At 39.2% G+C, this 20247-nt stretch overlaps 1 protein-coding gene across 6 annotated transcripts in view; it reads left to right on the plus strand.

Annotated features, from left to right (window-relative positions):
- Positions 1–17976, plus strand: part of Dnai4 (dynein axonemal intermediate chain 4) — a 56885-nt gene extending 38909 nt beyond the window's left edge. For 2 of the 6 annotated variants that reach the window (XM_063258732.1, XM_063258735.1), the window contains 6 exons: positions 761–912; positions 2487–2644; positions 2914–3035; positions 11101–11199; positions 11696–11922; positions 13951–16662. In XM_063258732.1, coding sequence (XP_063114802.1) covers positions 761–912; positions 2487–2644; positions 2914–3035; positions 11101–11199; positions 11696–11922; positions 13951–14308 — 1116 coding nt within the window. In that variant the 3' untranslated portion in view covers positions 14309–16662. The other 4 variants (XM_063258736.1, XM_063258737.1, XM_013143173.3 and 1 more) reach the window with 3 other exon arrangements.
- Positions 17977–20247: the final 2271 nt, after the last annotated feature.

Raw genomic sequence — 20247 nt, forward strand, 5'->3', positions numbered from 1 at the left:
CACCAGACACTTCCTGAATACCTCATGTGGGAGCAGCTCCTTATTACCTGATACTCTTCAGATAGCACAGGTTAATATGACTGTACTGTCATGAATTTTGCAAACAGAATGCGTCCATATCTATGATCTTTTTTTTATTACTCAGCCATAGTCAATGTGACGTGGGAGACTTAGAGAAGGGCCAGGAAATTACACAAAAGTGATGTAAGATTTTATAAATAGCTCATCTGTCAGGAACCGGGTTGACACAGCATATAAAATCCAGAAATGAGTCATTTTACACGTGAAAGGGTGAATGTGAAAGCCATCGTTGTTAGCCTGTCTTCTTTTCCACTGATTAGGAAGAGGAAAGGATTTAGATGAGGCTTGGTGGGTCTGTAGAATAGAGCAGTGTATTATGGTTCAGAAATAGGTAAATATTGGCGGGCAGAAGCATCTGTGACAGACAAAGTGGGTGCAGCCCCTCTTTTCATGAGGAAAGAGCTGAGCGATAGCCACATGAACCCTGCTGAGCCAGCACAAAATACAGTCCTGCAGCGGCCCCCAGCTCACTGCCTAAAGCCGGGGCTTAGCTTTACCAGAATAAAAGGGTGTCTCACTGTGGTTTCCATGCATACTCAGAGTTACTAGCAAGACAGGAGTAGCTGAACATAGACCAACTCTCCCAGTATTCCCAGCACCACCAGACTGGCCCCAGCCATTGCAATATCCTGCCTGCCTTTGGTCTATAATAGCAAGTGGAACTGTGTTTTTACTTCAGTGGCCGGAGCGTGTTTATCCGAGCCCCTACGGTGTTACTGCTGTGGATTTCTCCATCGGGACTCCTAACTTGCTAGCAGTCGGCTATTACAACGGCACCATCGCCATTTATAATGTGCAGAGCAGTGGGAACGTCCCAGTACTGGACAGCAGGTGAGAACCAGGAACTGACCAGCGTGGCATGCACGGCTTTCTGGGGAGACTTGCTGTAGTTTATTCGGTGTGAAGAGGATATGTGTGTGCTCACCAAGCGAGTGACCATGACTTTAAAACGTTTGAGACTTTGCTGTATTGTTTCTCCAGCTGGATGCTGTCATAATGATCTTTGATTTTTTAAAAAATTTTTGAACTCAGGGCCTTCAAACTGTGCTACCTCTCCAGCTCACTTGCTCTTACTTCTCTCTCTCTCTGTGTCTTTCTTTTCTCTGTCTCTGTTTCTGTATGTTGGTTTGAACAGGCTCTTATTAACTACATTGTCCAGGCTGGGCCCAAACCTGCAGCCTTCCTGCTTCAGCCTCTCAGAGTGCTGGGGTTACAGGCATGCGCCCAAGCTTGGCTTCTTTTTTCTTCTCTGCTTCCTTTGGCTGGACGTGCTCTGCTGCTGTCTCCTGAGGACTGTTCTTTCCTTGGTATTTCTACTCCATGTTCCCTCATCACAGCCTGTGTCACACCAAATGCCTTCTATTTGCAGATAGACAGGCATGCCTGAGTTTAAAGATCAGCCGGCTGACACCCAGGTCACACCTTTGTATTCTAGGTGTATCTCACCATTCCAGACATGCAGCAGTACAGCTATATATGTTTAATTCATAGTGAAAGAATGGGTTCCGTTGAGAAAAATAGCAAATGGAAGGTGAAAAATAATCATATAGATTACTTTTGTAGTAGACCAGAAATATTGAGACCAAGCCGTGCTATTATATTTTTATCAGTGTTTGAATAAACTTAGAACAGGAAATAACTGTGAATGCAGCAATTTTTAAACTTAATTTTGAAATTATTCACACAGCTTTGTAAGAGTGGACATTTGTGTTTGTTTCTGGGAGGAAGAGGGTCCATAAATTTTTACCCATCATTCATTATTCTTTTAAAAAGTTTATAACTATTGCCTTGGAAAGTTTCTATTAAAAAACTACGAGTTAGCAGTAGGAATGGAGTACCCATTAATTTGATAGGAACAGAGTCAATACTAAGAGAAAACATTTTAATTTTCCAGAAAAAATTTTAATTTTTCAGAAAAATCCAGAAATCGAATATCAATTTAATAGGCGATCCTGAAACACAGCAAGAACTGTTTACTTGAACAAGATTTAAATGGCTAATTGATTTAAAATATGAAAAAATTATAAAAATGAAGATACTTTTATTCAGTGTGTCTAAAAGTAAATAAAAGTCAATTTACAGGACTGAGCTAAGGAAGGATGAATCACACAGAGTAATCAAAGCAGATCTTGAGAAGAAAATACTTGTTTCTGTATTCTTGTTAAGGTAGCTAATTGTAAGCAGTATACTTACAATTCAGTAAAATTTTCCTTTTGTAAGATTAGGGAAAAAAGCCATAGTGAATATTATGGCAGAGGGATAACCTATGTTGTTTTTTAAAATACTTAAAAATCCGGTTGACTGATAAAAGCATCACTGCATAAATGTTATGATTCTCCAAAGTGCTGTGTCTATCACGAATATCATCCTGCTAAGGCTGTGCTGGGCCTTCTCCCCTGTTTTAGTGAGTCACCCCAAAAACATGTGGGACCTGTATGGCAACTGCAGTGGATAGAGCAAGACCGAGGGACAACAGGGGATGACAAAAGAGAATTCCTCGTTTCCATCTCGGCAGACGGAAGGGTCTCCAAATGGGTCATACGGAAAGGCCTGGACGCCCATGGTAAGAGACAGCTCTTTCTCTGGTTGCTGTGGAATTAGAAATCCCCATGAGCCACGTGTGACGTATTTATTTTGGGCTGGCCAATAAGAAAGACAGTTGGTTTGAATGTTTTTCTTTGAAGCATTTAGTTTTCTTTTTGCTAATTTTAGCCTAATTCCACACACAAGGTGGGAGCCCACAAAGCATTTTCGGCAGGAGAGGCACGCATAGTACTGCATTGCTCTTTTATGTGTGGTAAATAATGAGTTACTTTTCTTCCCCCTTCAAAGATCTGATGCGATTAAAACGAACTACTGTTGGCAGCAACAAAAAAGGAGGGGAAAAGGACAAGAAAGGGGAGGCTTTAATATCACGCCAGGCTCCGGGAATGTGCTTTGCTTTTCATCCCAAGGTAAATTCTTTCAGCCTGTTACTTACTACCCATAAAAACATCCCAGAGTTGAATGTCAGGAGAGATAAACCACGACAAAGTGCTAACATGGCAATAAATATTGTGCTTTTTACATGGTGGTGGCTTCCGCCCTAAGGGAGGACGGCGCATTTTGGGTGCTCTGCTTGCTTTTCTGGGTAGCGGAGAGTGCGTACTCCTGAAGAACTGTGTGCAGATTCTCCACCATTCTATCCTGCTGTGATGACCCAAAGCCTGCTGTAGGGGGCTCTCCATGGCAGTAAGAGTGGTGGGCGTCAGGATCAAGGGTTAAGGAGGCCACCTGAGGTCACATGCACACAACCCAAATCAAATCAGAGCACAGCTAACGGAGCTTGACTTTTTTTTTTTTTAAATTTCATTTAAAAGGAAAAAGAGAAAAAATAAAACAAAACAAAGCAATGTAAGGGTACGATTAATACAGAACTACAAAAAAAAAAAAAAAAAAAAAAAAAACCAGTAAGAAATCACCAGTTAATAGATTACAATTATTCCAGAGACAGTTGCTCAAGTCACAGTATCAAAGCATACAAAGTGGACATTCAAACAGTGAGACTGCAAACAGTTGTGTTCAATGATCCAACCAAAAACATTAATATGGGCATCTATTTAACACCCCTAAACACACTTGCAGTTGTATACTTTAGAGTACTTTTTTTCCTTTCTTTTTTACAACAAAATTTACACATTTTGGGTTTTATTGCTCCTTAGTTCTTATTACTTTTTTTTTTTGGAAGAGAATAAAGTCAAATATGGCAAAACAAAGCTGTCAGTCAAAACCAAAGATAGATATAGCACATGATGTAAAACAGAGTACAAGGTTATCGACAATGGTTACCATAATGCCTCTTGCTTCCTTAAAAAGAATTGTCTACCTCATTAGGTATTATAAAGTTGAACAAAACAGTAGAGAACAAGACCAATAAAACCTAAACCTTGTAAACACTACAGGACTTCCAAAGAAGACAATAGTCAAACCAGAATGGGCATCTTAGTGAATCTTGTTGCCTTCAAAGTAGTTGCCTATACCTTCAAAATTGATACTATCATACAGAACGGAACAGAGTCTAATCAGTCAAAACAAAATAGTGGGAGTATTGCAGGACTTCAAATCAAGTTAAATAGGAAATCAAATAAGTTACTATAATATATCCTGCTAATTTTTTTGATTTTTCCCCTTAATTAAAAAAATCATAAAAAATAACTAAATTTTTTTTAATGAATAAGGAAGGGATTGAGATAAAGAGGACATAACATCATAACAGTACAGGTCAAAGCATGACAGTTTAAGCAACCTAGTGCTTCACCACCAAATAACCCGGTTTAATAGTAGTTACCATAGTGTCTTTTTCATTAAAATATTTGAATATAACTTCATATACTATAGCTTCAAACATATCAAGTCAGTGTAAAACCATTCAAGTGGATGAAACGGAGCTTGACTTTTTCTGATAGCTTTTACCTGGGGGTAAGCAGTTAAGCAGTTCAGACACTGTGATGGACATCTAAGAAGCTGAATCCACGGTGGTTTTTTTGATTATGTCTCATATAATTGTCTTTTAAGCATCACTGTGTTCCACCCATTTATGCAAACAACACCTGAGCTATTTCTGCATTGTACACTGTTATCCCAACCGTGTTTAAACCTCTTTACCCTTTCTGATCCATGCATACCACTGCCAATATATGTAAGGCCTTGATCATTTTTCACTTTTACTACCATAGCCATCTTCTAAATGCCTTCATTCTCAAATCCTGTAATCCACCTTCACTTAGAAAGGTAGATTACAGTGAACGTTCTCATCAAGGGTAAGAGTGGGGACTTCTCTTCCAAGAGACTTATATCTGCATCTGAAGATATTTTGGGTCATTGCAGCTGCAGTAGGTCAGGATGAAGTCAGAGAAGAGCTGCTGGAGCCTAGCAGGTAGAGACCAGCCAGGATGCTGGTGTTTTGCTAAATCCTGCAGGATACCAGAAGCTACCAGCCTCTTGCTACCATCCACTGCTCAAAGAATTATCTGACCCAAAATATCACTAGTCCTTGGTTAAGAATTGTTGGTCTGTTGTCTACACATTGTCCTTGTGTGAGGAATTTGAGATGATTGCGTGATCTGTAAATAAAGACTATTTTCTTTTCCAATGTGATTGCCTTTTTAATTGTTTTCTTGCATGATAACATTGATTAGAACCTCCAGTACCATGAGGCATTGAGGCAGTGAAAGCAGATACTCTTGCCATTACATTTCTAGTTTTGTGAACACTTTCATTAAGGATGGATGTTGGATTTTGCCAAATGCTTTCTCTGTATCTATTAAGATGACCAAATGTTTTTTATTTGTAAGCTTGCTAATATGTTGAACGCTTATGCCTGAAATAAGTCCCACTGGATTGTGACTTGTGACCTTTTTAATGTGCCACTGGCTTCGGTTTGTTAAATTTTTGTGTAAATGTTTGCATTTTTGTCTGTAAGGGATATTGGTATTCGGCTTTTTTGTTGGGTCTTTGGTTTTGATACCAGTATCATGATGACCCCATACAATTGTTTTGTAAAGGATAATTTGCATAAAATTAGCATTATGTATTATTATACTTGATAGAATTAATCAACCTTCTGAGCCTAGGATTTTCCTTATAAGGAAATTTTAAACTATAAATTCAAGTTTTTAATGGATACAGGGCCATGATGACCATCTATTTCTTTTAAAATCAGCTTTGATAATGTGTGTCTATTAAGAAATTTGCCTATTTCCCATTCTAGTTGACTATTATCTTCTTTTAAAGTCCTGTAATGTCTCCAATGTTTTGGTTTTATTCTTTACTGTTTTGTTCAATTTTATTATAACTGATGATGTATGCAATTCTTTTTAAGATAGCAAGAGGCAGTATGGTAACCATTGTTGATCACCTTGTATTTTGTTTTTACATTATCTATTATGTCCATCCTTTTGATTTGACTGACTCTGTTCTGTTATGTCACATTTGGTTTTACTCTCTTAAAAAAAAGTAATAAGAACTGTGGGAGTAATAAAACCCAAAATGTGTAATTGTCATTGTACAAAAGAAAGGAAAAGAAAGTGCTCTAAAGGATATAACTGTGTATATATTTAAGTGTATAAGATAGATAACCATATTACTGAGTTTTGTTAGATCATTGAACAGAACTGTTTGCAGTCTCACTGTTTGAAAGTCCACTTTATATGCTTTAATTTTGTAACTTGAACAACTATTTCTAAGATAACAAAATGTAATCTATTAACTAGTGATTTCCTACTGTTTATTTTTTCTGAAATTCTGTATAACTTGTACCCTTTTTCTGTTTTTTTTCTTTTTCTCCTAAAATAAAATTTAAAAAAAAAAGAAATTTGCCTATTTCATCTAAGTTGTTGGATTTATTATAGGCATAATATTCTTTTGGTATCATTTAATACTTATAGAATATAATTCCTTATCTCAGTAATTCCTAATTTTACTTTCTCTCTTTTTCCTGATTAATCTGTCTGGAAGTCTTTTGAGTTTTCTCTTTGCTGATTCAGTGGTCTCCGTATGTAGCCCAGTTGATCCTGAACTCCCGGAGTCAAGTGACCCTTCTGTGTCAGCCCCGCATAGTAGCTATGACCGTGAGTGCTCATGACAATGCCCAGCTCGGTTTTATTGATCTATTGAGCGAGGTTTGGATTTAGCTGATTTTCACCAGGTTTTTCTGATCTCTGTATACAGTGGTACCTCAGTTCACAAACTTAGTTCATCCCGTGATTCAGGGAGAGATGGCCGTGGTCATGTTGATCACGGCATGCAGAGTTTGCTAAGAGAAGCAAAACTTTGCCAAAAGCTTTTGTTTATGAACTGAATTGTTTGAGAACAGAAGCCTTTGTGAACCGAGGTATTGCTGTAATTGATTTATACGGTGACGTTCTTTCTTCTGAGTTTTGGTTTTAATTTACTCCTACTTTTCTTCGCCTGTGAGATGACAGCTGAGGTCACTGATTTGCAGTGTTTCTTGTTCTCTAATGCATGTATTTGTGCCGTAACTTTCTAAGTTCTGCTTTGACAGCACCCTACAAATTGAGATGTTTTAATTTCCATTTTTACTCAGTGCAAAATATTCACTACCTTCTCCTATATTTTCTGCTTAAAGATGTGTAATACAGTGTTTAAGTTTTTGATGATTTTCCAAAGATTGTTCTGCTACAGATTTCTAGCTGAGTTCTTCTATGATCAGAGACTTTACCTTTCATGACTGGAATATTTTTGAACCCCATAAGATCTGTTATAAAGCTCAGAATGTGCGTTTTTAGATAGCAGTGCACTTGACAGAAGTATGTACATGTTCTGCAGTTAGGGAGGATATTCCACAGACAGCATCAGATGAAAGTGCTTGATAGTTTTGCTCTAGTTTACTTTTTGCTGATGTTTTTCCTATTTCTTCCATCAGTTCCTTCTATCATTGTGAGGAAAGGGATTGTCCAACCCTAGTTACTGAACTGCCTATTTTTTTCTGTTAGTTTTCTTCATATATCTTAAAGCTTTGTTACTAGGACCAGGCAATACCCTCTGACACACTCTTGACTAACTCCCTTGTCATTATGAAATAGCCTTACTTGTAACTGTTAATACTGTCTATCCAGAATGCTAATTTTAATTTTAAAATTTAAATTTAAATTTTTACATTTCTTTTTTTCCACTTTTCTTTAAGCCAGTGTTATCATAGTGTATAATTTTCTGTCTCTTTCTGTTAGACCTATTTGTGTTTTTAGACATGTTTTAAAAGCACTTTTCTTGTGAGCAGCGTATAGTTTAGTCTCCCTTCTTTTATATAATCTTTAAATTTCTGCTTTTTAATTGTGATTTTTGTATTTAAGGAGAAAAAGAAAAAAACAGAAAAAGGGTACAAGTTATACAGAATTTCAGAAAAAATAAACAGTAGAAAATCACTAGTTGATAGATTACATATTGTTATCTTAGAAATAGTTGTTCAGGTTACAAAATTAAAGCATATAAAGTGGACTTTCAAACAGTGAGACTGGAAACAGTTTTGTTCAATGATCCAACAAAACTCAATAATATGGTTATCTATCTTATACACTTAAATATATACGCAGTTATATCCTTTAGAGCACTTTCTTTTCCTTTCTTTTGTACAATGACAATTACACATTTTGGGTTTTATTACTCCCACAGTTCTTATTACTTTTTTTTTAAGAGAGTAAAACCAAATGTGACATAACAGAACAGAGTCAGTCAAATCAAAAGGATGGACATAATAGATAATGTAAAAACAAGATACTAGGTGATCAACAATGGTTACCATACTGCCTCTTGCTCTCTTAAAAAGAACTGCCTATATCATCAGTTATAATAAAATTGAACAAAACAGTAAAGAATAAAACCAAAACATTGGAGACATTACAGGACTGTAAAAGAAGATAATAGTCAACCGGAATGGGCATCATAATGAATCTTCTGGTCTTCACAGTTGTTGCCTATACTTTTGAACTTGGTACTATCAAGCAAAGCAGAATAGGGGAAAATCAGTCAAAGCAAGATGGTGAGGACTATACAGGATTTCAAATCAAGTTAATAGGAAATCAAAGTGGGTTACTATAATGTATCCTGCTATTTTTTATTTTTCCCTTAATTAAAAAGATAAAAATAAAAAAGTAAATAATTAAAAAAAGGAGACTGAGATAAAAGAGGGCATAACAACAAAACAGCGCAGGTCAAAGCATAACCATTTAAGCAAAATAGTGTTTCACCACAAGACATCCCGACATAAAAGTAGTTACCATAATGTCTCTTTCCTTGAAATCTTTGAGTATAACTTCGTATAATGTAGCACCAAATATATCAAGACAATGTAAAGCCATTCAAGGGAATGACAGTATTACAGGGTATTTAGAACCAACTATCAGAAAATGAACAATGGTTTCTGTATAATCTACTTGTCTATAAAATTTTTTGCTTATATTATCACATATAATAAAATACAATAAGATACAACCTGTTAAGACTGATGGAGACAGAAGTTAATTGTGATTTTTAAATTGTTTTTGTTCAATTTGATTATAGATTGTCGTTAAGTTTGAGGTTATCATCTTGCTTGACTGGCTTATTGAAGGGACAGAGTCTAAAATGTCTAACGGTAGAATTTAACTTATCTGTCCTCCTTGCCACGAAGCAGGATGGTGAGGAGATATCTCCTGCCCAGAGCTCTTCATAGGGTGAACTGAGCTGTCTGTTGCAGTGTTCAGCTTCTGACTCACCCCTTCCTGTCTCCTGCATAATGCTCTTTGATGAGTATATTTACCAGGCACCCCAACTTTTGTCAGCACCCTTGAAGGCTTCTAGTGAAATATAACCATTTACAGAGGATGTGGACATAATCATTACGCAAATTTTAAAAATGAAGTGAAATTTCTACCCCATAATACATTAAAAAAAAAACTTTAGAAGAAAGTAAGAAAAATCTCTATGACTTCAAAGTAGGGAAAGGTTTCTTGGATGCACTAATATTTTAATTTGTGGAAGAAAATCAGAATATCAGCTTATTAAAGACAGTTTCCTTGTTTACTTTTGTTGTTGCTGAGACAAAATACCCAACACCCACGGTTAAAGGAGGAAAGGTTTATTTAGCTCAGTTTGTGGAGGTTTCAGTTTGTAATTGGCTGGCTGCTAGGAAGGGTGGCACATGGCAGAGGGGCAACACTTCATGGTGGCAGAAGGCCACAAAACAGCCAAGCAGCACGCAAGTGGTGGCAGCAGCCTGTCTCTCTCTGATCCCTTCCAGGTTCCTGCCCTTTGAGTCGCACCACCACACCCAGGGTGGGCCTCCCACTATCCGCAGCCAGAACTACGCCAGAGCAAACAGTGGACTAATTTAGTAATCACACACGCTTAATCTTGTCATCACACACTCTAGATCCAGCCACCTCTGAAAGCCCCATTTTTGACCTCATGAAGCTTTGCGGGGACATCTAGACACAAGCAATAAGACAGTAAAAGAAAGTAAGCAGAAAACCCACACACTGGCAGATAATATTTGCAATGTAGGTAATAGACAAAGCAATAAGATCTAGGATAAAGGACTTACACACTTAACACTTTAAAAGACAGATTATTAGTGAAGTTGTTAGGAGATATAGACAGAAAAAGAAACACCATTGGCCAAAAAGCCTAAAAAAGGTCCTCGACTTCACTAACACATGAGATGTAAAACCATATGAAAATTTACATCTAATGGAATGGGCACGCATACTATCCGATGCAACCAACTGTTTAAGAAAATATAATGTGGGTGAAAGGGAACTCTTACACGCTGCCCATGAATGCAATGTCGTGTGTAGTTTAAAGAGTGTGTAGGACCCGCAGTCTGGTAGTTGTACTGTGTGTGCGCTGAGTGTTGTGCTTCAGGCTTTGATGAGCATGTGGGGTGCTTGGGAGCATTCTCAAGTGCAGGGTTGGCTGGCACCTGGGGATCTGCAGCTCCACAGTGCTTCCAACTGGTGCTGGGATCGCTGTATGACCACGCCCCACATGGTCAGGACTGGGACCCTGTCCCTCAGTGCAAAGCACACTTCATATCCCCACTGGGTACACACATTTAGCATTAAAGATGTCTGAGGTGCTGTGGAGTTTAACCTTTCATTCCCAGCAATAATCATCTCTCAGCATCATATGCATAAACATTTATCAAGTCGGTGGTATTTATTGTTAGAACACCTGTCTTGTCTTTGACTTACACTATGGAAAGAGCCACTCTTGTTTTTGTAGATGGTTCATTTAATCGTCAGGCAACTTCAAATCTTAGAAAGTCTTTTGCTGATTTTAATCCAGGTTTTCCACATAAATTTTAGATAGAAAATTAAATATGGCCATCTATTCCAGCAAAGGAATTACTGTAAGATCATAATGGAAGGAGAAAGGCAACTGATAACTGTATTCAAGATAGTGTTCCTCTTTGGTTTCTGAGTTAACTTTAATACATCCTGAATTGTCTGATCTGCCAATGCGTTCTGGTTTCTTGTATTGTAGGACACAAATATCTATTTGACTGGCACTGAAGAAGGTCATATTCACAAATGTTCCTGTTCATATAATGAGCAATACTTAGAGACCTATAGAGGACATAAGGTGAGTTTAATTATGATAGGCGTGGGAAATTTATCACAGTATATCTGAAAAAAATAATATCAAATCTTTAATTTCTCCTTACAAATTATAGAAGTCACATTTTTTGTTTCTAAAGGCTTTTGCTTATAATATCTTGCTGATTCCAGAGTGAAATTCTCTCTGGTCCACCCCTAGTCTTTGTATCTTTTTATGATTCTCCCTCCAGGTTTTTTCATTTTCTCCCTCATTTCTTTGTTTTTCTTAATACTATTATTATCTTTTAAAAAACATGTAATAATACTAATAGTTAGTGATGATTATAGCAATTTATTTTTGTCTTTCTACATGGAATGATTAAGGAAAAAGTCAGTTTTTGATCTTATTATCTATTAAAATAATACCCATGCAACAATGGTGGTGTATAAATCTAGAAATCATCTTGTTTTTAGTTCACTGGCCAAGTCTGAGAGACATGAAGTTAAATACCATTTATGTGTTTTATTTTTTCTATGTCTAGGGTCCGGTGTATAAAGTTACGTGGAACCCATTTTGTCCCGATGTATTCTTGAGCTGTTCAGCGGATTGGGGTGTCATGATATGGCAGCAGGAGAATTTCCGGCCCTTTCTGAGTTTTTATCCAACAACTCACGTGGTTTACGATGTCGCCTGGTCCCCCAAATCATGCTATGTATTTGCGGCTGCCAATGAGAGCAGAGTGGAGATCTGGGACCTTCACGCTAGCACGTGAGTGCCCATATGGATGCCTCCTCAGGGTCATTTCCAGCCGACGCACTTCAGACTCAGTGATGCATGGTGGTTTTAGCATCTGTGGAGAGTACCCTTGCCCCTCTAACACCAGTAACCAGCTTATTTCATCAGCCTTTTGTTGTTGTTGGTTTTGTTTGTTTTGTTTTATGAGCCAGGGTCTCACTCTGTAGTTTCAGGCTGACCTTGAACTCACTGTGTAGCCCAGGCTGGCCTTGAACTCACAGTGATCCTCCTGCCTCGGCGTCCCAAGTGCTGGGATCACAGATATGTGCCACCATGCCTAGTTCCTTGAGTCTTTATGAGTAAAGCTGGATGCCAGACTGCTGCATTAACACTGCCTGCTTATAACACACGGAGCCTTAAAGACGTCTGAGTGGAGAGTTGGCATTATCCGGTCCTCAGCACCGGCTGCCATGTGCACCTTGGGTCCTCACTCACTTGTGTTAATTGCCTGGTGTGCGGTGTGAAGTGTGCAGGAAGATGTGTTACATGTCTACTCTACAGTGAGATTCTCTCCAATAAGATAAAAGGGCAAACAAAATTACTACTTTTGCAGTGTTTACTTTTTGTCTTATCTCATTTCAAAACATATTCAAAGGACTACGCACTTAACAAGATTTTCTATTGAAGATACTACACAAAGGTGATCAGATTCTTCTATTCTTTTTAATACAAAAAGTCCATCTGTTCTCTTTAGTATGAAAGTTATACAACACTGCAGTAAAATGCTCAATGATTCTATTTCCACTGGGAAATATAAATCTTTATGCTAGTAACTAGTAAAAGGAACAAGAAAATACATTTGTGTTTAAAATAAGTGACAAAATTCCATGGCTCTGTTATGAGTGGTAAACTTTTTTTTTTACTCAGAGTTAATAATTCAATAACTTAAAATTCTTTATCATCATTTGTTCATCAAAATAATATTAATCGAAGAAAGATCAAGGGTTGTTCCTCTGGGGTAGGCGGGGACTCAGGTCAGCAGTGACTGTTAAATAATCCAACCTCTGATCTTAGTGATGCAGTTCCTAGGACAACACCTCTTTACAAGTAGCAAAAGCTGCTACTTTTGGTCTTTTGAAGGGCGTAGCTAGATTGTTTTGGATGACTAAAAGTAGGGGGGAAGTGTATTAGAAATGTCCTTTTTGGTTCTAGAGGTTCATGTGGATGGAGACCCGCAGCTCCCAGGGGACAGTAATTTGAGAACTTGCATTAGCCAGAGTCCTCCAGCACCAGCAGGGTGACCCTGCCTCTTTCCATCTCCGACCCACCTCTGCCTCCCTGTCCATCCCGGACTCTGTGTGAGAGACATTTACTGCATTCTGCAGGGGTCTCTTCATGGCGGGAGCAGGCCAGCGTTTGCTCTGAAGTCCTTCGCCTGGTTGGGTGAGATGCCCCCTCATTGCAGGGGAGATCACTTTCATTCAAATTCTGCTAACCCAGATGCTGACCGCATCTTGAGAATGCACAGTCACCCGTGGAGGTGTTTGCCCAAAGGGTCATGTGCTGGAGCCCAGCCAGGCGTGCGGGCAAGGAAACAGATCAGACGAAAGTTCACATCTTACTTGCCAACAAGTTTTCATTTGTCTGATTGAACCTGGTTCACTGAAACAATGAAAGGTTTTGATTTTGTAGTTAGAAACAGTAACCTTGAGTTTGGAAACAGAGGCCTTTGATTTTGTTACATTAAAAAAAAAAAAGATCCAACTTTTCAAAAAGACCATTTTAGCTGGGCAACAAACTAATCCCAGTTACTGGGAAGACTGAGATAGGAGGGTGACTGCTTCCAGCCAGGGCCACTTGGTGACTTAGAGAGAAGCTGTCTTCAGATGATGGTGACGATGGGGATGGAGATGGTGACAGCAACAACAATAACAATTGCAGTTCAGTCCTCACTGGGCTCCGTCTCTAGTACCAAAAGAAGAAAGAAAAGCGTCTCTAGTACTAAAAGAAGAAAGAAAAGCACCGTAAGGCTGAATGCATGGGTCAAATGTTTCGTTGCAGTTTGGACCCTCTGATCGTAAATGTTGCCAACCCTGGAATCAAGTTCACCACTGTTCTCTTCGCCAAGCACACAGATTGCCTTCTGGTGGGAGACAGCGATGGGCAGGTGGCCGTGTACGAGCTGAGGAATATGCCCACTGCTTCAGACTGTGGCCGGGTAAGGCTCAAGCAGAAAACCGAGTCATTCACCCAAGGGTGGTGCCACATGCCTGTAAGCCAGCACCTCAGAAGGCTGAGGCAGGAGGACTGTGAGTGTGAGGCCAAGCTGAGCCTCTCTCTCTCTTTCTCTCTCTCTGTGGCTCTGTCTCTCCCTCTCCTCTCTCACACATGCGTCTGTCTCAAGTCCACTCAGCTGTAAGTTTGTGGCACTGGGCTGCTGTGCGTTTCTTAAGTTTCATAAGTGTGGCATATTGGAAGACATTTAGGCACGGTACCTACAATGTTTATTTCCTGTCAGTTTTACTTCCTTTATTTGGGAAAGAAAGATGATGAAAATAATATTTCTGAGCATAAGAATTGTGGATGTTATGTGGAAGAACTTAAAATTGTGCCTAGGTGCTGGGCATGGTGACAAATACCTATAATCCCAGCTACTCAAGAGGTTAAGGCAGGAAAGGGCAGGTTCATGGCAGCTTGTGTAGCATAGCTAGGTCCTGTCCCCAAAAAGAAAAGTACGTAGTGTGTATTTAAGACTCATTAATTGCTAAACATAGCTAGAGAACTTCTTACAGGAAGTAACTTTATTTTTTAGATATTGTCCAGGGTTCCTGATACAGACATTTGCTTCTGCTGGTTTAGCATTGTCTGGTTCACTTACTCACCTATGAAAGTTTGTCACCAACCTTGACAAGCAACTGTTTTATTAGATGCTCATTATTTTTATACTAGTTTCTTAGTGTACTATTTTTTATGTTTAATTGTGACTGCAAATAGTAATCTGGTAACTACTGCCACAAATCCAAAAAGCATGTTTAAAATGTTAAGAGTACACACAACACAATAAAGAAAAACACTAAGACTTCAGTAGAAGAGTGAGGAATTGTCAGAAAAAGTCACTCACAAGAAATTACCAGTAAAAATATTTTAAAATTCAACCTCATTCATTAAAAGGCATTAAATTAAAAAGGTGACAGCATTTTTATATGTCCAATAGCCAGCTTTATTTGGAAAGAATGTATGGGCCTACTGAGCACTTATGAGCATTTATAAACTAAGTTTTCTCTTACTGATGGCTGGACGAGAAATTGGTGTGACTTCTTTGGAAATAACTTGACAATCTGAACACTCAGGAAATGTTGGTTCCCTTGACCCCATAATTCTGTGTCTGTGATTCTGCATAAATACCCCTAAACACAGGCAGGAATTGGTGACAACGTTATTTGTGGCAGGATAAAGAAAGCCCTGGAAAAGAGACAGCCTAACTACCTCTGTACGACAGGAAGGGCAGTCGAGCAAGGCGGGCAGACGAGCAGGGATTCAAACTCAGATCCCTGCCTCAGACTTTGTGCAACGGTAAACTCCAAATGGATCTGTACAAAAACCAAACTATGGAAGTACAGCATCATGTTTTAAGGAAAATAACTTTTTAATAAAAGGCCCCCAAATTCCCATTACTTTTGCCTATCAATTTGTATAATGGGTATAATAAAGGTACCAGCATCAAAGGCTGAGGGATTGACTGAATTAGTCAGTAGTACAGCTACCGGCTGGCACAGAGTCAGAACTATTCCTGGCACATAGTAAGCTCTCGGTAAACTTCTATTATTGTTGTACGCAACACAGAAGGCAGAAAAAATAGACCATTCAGTCCCTGCACGAATCCTTACTGAGCGGGTGCCATGTCTTCGCACACAGATACAACACCCAGCAACTGGTCCGAGCAGTTTGTTTCCTAAGTGGAGTGAGAGTGAGGCAGGACAGAGGGTCTGAGAAACACCCCGAGGCAGGGTAGGGTCAGAGGACTTGGCCGCTCCTCTGGGCAGTGAGGTCTCAAAGGTCAGGGAATGCCCAAGACGGCAGGTCACAGGCCACAAGGCAGGAACTGACTCCCGTGATACCGTGGGGAGGGTTTATGATGCCTGAGGGTGTGTCAAACACCTCCCGTAATTACCCAGCTCACCACAGCCTTTAGAAATAGATCAGGTTCCCCAAGACTGCCTTATTATGACATTCAGGAAATTCTCCCCTTCTGCTTCCCGTTCCTATCCTTTCTGTGCAGACGCTACTGTCCTATAAACTCTCCATACATCCTTGGGTCTCATTCTCTGTTATGTAAATATTTTCTTTTTAGTACAGTGCTAAGTATTATTAAGTGAAGATGCAAATCTCACGTGGAAATTGAGTTCTGCTCTCTTTAAATCAAGCATTAACAGATGGAGAGAGAACTGAAGATACTGACAAGTGTGGGGGTGGTTTACAGAGGAGAACGCTCAGAATTAAACACTCAGGCTAAACAGGAGCAGCCAAAATTTCCCTCTTGGTGAATCCTTATAAAATTATTTGTCAAGCTTCATTAAAAGGGGTTTTCATGGGAGAGAGCAGGTTTACACCAGGAAGTAACTGCTGCTGTTTAACCTTCTCTGTTTGTTCCCTTTTATGATCCTCCTGGTGCCCTCTGTATGCCTATGGGTGCCTTATAAATGTTAAATGGCCTTTAAAAGACCACTTTACCTCTTAAGTTGTGTTTTACTGCGTTGTAATTGTGTAACTTTTTTTCTTTTTAGGAAGATGTAATAAATGCTTTGCTTGGGTGCAAGTTCAACTAACCAGGGTAATTCATCATGCCTAATGTCTTTTTTGTTGTTGTTTAAAGAAAAAGAAACTGTAATATTCAGTACACTGTATTATATATTCTAGGCTAGAATTTTGATTTTAGAAAATACTACTTGATGTATAACTTTCATTTAAATTCGGTGAACTTTTAGTTAAGAAATATGGAGTTGGTTTGTGATGTAAGCTAGAGTTATTCTAAGTAAGAGGGTTGTTTGAATTTCCATAGTTTGCTGCTTCTTGGTCAGATCTGAAGGACGTGTGAGTATCTCCAATTAGATTATAAAACCTTTTCTTTATAGAGGCAAAATTTGGAAATTGTTACCATTGTGTAAACTGAAATTGTTTTAAGACAACACATCTACAACTTTTAAGCTGGGTGCGGTGGCACAGGCCTGTCATCTCAGCACTTGGGAGGCAGAGACAGGGATAGTGAATTCAAGGCAGCCCGGACCACACAGAGAAAACCTGTCTCAAAATAAATTCCATCGACTTTCAATCTTCTGCTCTCCAGGATTCCTTACTGTATAGTCAGTATGATGAGAATAGTGGATCCTTAAATCCAACTTTTAGCCTAAATTTTAACCCTATATTTAACCTAAATTCGCCTCCATCTAAGAGCTGAAGCTCTAGAACTTTCTTATTGTATTTGGCAAGAAAAGGACACAAGAGTGAATATCAGAATTGCACATTTTTATTGGAATTGCATCTCTAATTCAGTCAGAAAAATTAACTTGGTACAAATCAGGGGAGCCTCCTCTGGGTGCTCAGAATCCATGCTGGACTTTACACCCATAAAAAAGCCCCAGTGAGGAGACAGAAAGTCTCAGATCAAGGCTGTAGAGACAGGTGGAGGGGGAGGAATGGGGAAAGGAAGTGACTTCTCCAAATATGGACTGTAACGGCTGTCCCTGGGGCTTCCCAAGACCTGGGTTTGTTAACTGGAGCCACAGGCCCTGGTGGCCTGACCCGGAAAACTTTCTGAGTGGAGAGGAAAGCAGAGGTGAGGTGAGGACAGGAGGGGAGGGGAGAGGAAGGGAGGGGAGGGTGTATGAAACACACCCGCACGCGTTAAGAATGTTCTCTCTCTTTCTCTCCCCTTTAAACCAAAGCAAAGCAAATTGTAGGGGGATTTGAGGATTTAGCATAGGCTATGAGAATTAGGAGATTTTTACTGATGTCATTGTGATTATCTGTGAAAGGTGGGAATTTCTGGAACACTTTGTGTAAGATAATAAACCTTGATTTAATTGAGAAGCCGTGTTCGTTGTATTCTGTGTTTGGCAGTGCATGTGAGTTACACAGACCCGTGGGGTTCCTGTGCCAGGTCCACATGCGCGTGTGCTTCCTTGGGTCATACCCTCCCCGTTTCCCCAGGAACCTCTCCTGCTCTCCTGTCATTCTGTTTTCCTGTGTTCCACATTCCACGTTTGAGAGAAGACGTGGCGTCTGTCTTTCTGAATTTGCCTTATCTTAATGTGATGATCCCCAATTCTTGCCGAATGGGCATGGTTTTGTTTGTGGCTGGACAGCACCCCAGGGTGCGGATTTACATCTTCTTATCTGTCATCCACTGCTGGGCGCCTGCATGGAAGGAGCAGAGCCAGGTCCCGTGAGGGTTGTAGTGTACAACCACGGCCTCTGTACTGATTGTCGCAGTGGCACGAACTCACATTTCCACCAGCAGTGTCTATGGCTTCCTTTTTCTCTACACCCTTGCCAGGATTTATCATTGGTGATGGCAGCCATTGTGACTAGAGTCCCTTGGAATCTCAGAGCAGTTTTGACTTGCATTTCTCTGGTGGCTAAACGCATGGAACATATTTTCCCATAATTGTTGGCTATTTGTACTTCTTTCAGCAAGTGTCCCCTAACTTTGACCGTTTATTCCTTGGATTACATGTGCTTTCGGTGTTAAATTTTTTGAGACCTAGATACTGATCCTCCGTGGGAAGAAGGGGTGTCCAGCACTTGCCCCCGCTCTGTGGGCTAAATCCTTCCTCCTTTAATGATTCCTTTGCTGTGCAGAAGATGATTAACTTGGTGTCGTCCCACTTGGCTATTTTTAGTATTATTTCCTGGGCTATGGAAGTCTTATTGAGGGGGTTACTGCCTTCCTATATATTTGCCTATGTCCCTAAGTGTTTCCTTAGAGAATTTTAGGCCTTAGATTTAGATTTAGGTCTTTAATCCATTTTTAGTTAATTTTTATATCTGGCGAGAGATGAGAATCTAGCTGCGTTTCCTACATATGACTACTGAGCTTTCTCTGTGCCATTTGCTAACAAAGCCGACTTTTCCCAACACACGAGAGGATCAGATTATTCAGAGAATATTTAAATTTTGAGAATCGATTTCAGTAAAAGATACACTGGTATTAGTCCTCCTGAGATAATCTGCCCTCTTTTCAGACACACTTACTAAATTTAGTAGCCACAACCACACAACCAGAGACATAAAACCTCCTCCAGCACTGCCTCAGAGGGGCAAGAAGGATGGCATAACACGGGGGGTGGGGTTTTGAGGGTGACTAAGGGTGATGTGTCTTTTATTGTAATGAATTTTTAAAAATTTAAGCATTTACTATACATATATGAAATCATTCCTTGTATGTGTTAGGTACCTGCAGAGAATCAGATGGTGGTAGCTGCTTAGGTTTATTTCCCAAACCTCTCTTCTATTCTTTTCTATTCTTAGGACAATTCCACAAGCTCCATGTAGATCCGAAACCTACCATAGTATGTCTTGAATGCAAGAATTGCAGTGTCACAAGTGTGGGTCTTTTGGGTGAGGACTGCTTTTGTGAGCCAAGTCTTTGTGGTTCCCTGTGAACTTTAGGGATGTGTTTTCTAGCTCTGTGAAAGAGGTCATTGGTATTTTGGTAGGGATTTTCAAATCTGTAGACTGCTTTTAGTAGTATATCTATTTTAAGAATATTAATCCAATTCTCCCAATATATAAATATGAGAGGTCTTTCCATCTTGTAGTGTTTTTTAAATTTCTTTCTTTCAATTTCTTGTTCAGTATCCTTAAGTGTTAAGGAAACATTTAAGGATATAGACAAGGGCAATAACCCCCTCAATAAGACTTCACAGCTCAGGAAATAATAGTAAAAATAGCCAGAGGGGATGACACCAAGTTAATAAGCTTTTGCACGGTAGTGCATTATAATTTCCATCATAGAGACCTTTTCCCACCTTAGTTATAGCTGTTCTTTGCATCATCCAGCAGCTATTGGACTGATACTTTGTGATCTCCTATTTTAAAGAAATCTTCCTTTTCATGATTTCTACCTGCAATCCTGTCTTCTAGATCTGATATTCTGTCCTCATATTGGTTCATTCCACTCTGTAGAATTTTTAATCTCATTCACTTCAATAGGATTTTTAATCTCTTGGATATCTGATTAAATCTAGTTCATGGGTTCCACTTCTTTCCTCGATTGGGAATTCATGATTTCCATCATTTTACTAAACTCTTCTATTTTTTATCATATCATCTCAAGAGTCACTAACCACACTCTTCATT

Source organism: Cavia porcellus, unplaced genomic scaffold (assembly GCF_034190915.1).
Source record: "Cavia porcellus strain 051 isolate PalLab524CR breed Dunkin Hartley unplaced genomic scaffold, mCavPor4.1 scaffold_1, whole genome shotgun sequence".
In the NCBI taxonomy this organism is placed as follows: domain Eukaryota; kingdom Metazoa; phylum Chordata; class Mammalia; order Rodentia; family Caviidae; genus Cavia; species Cavia porcellus.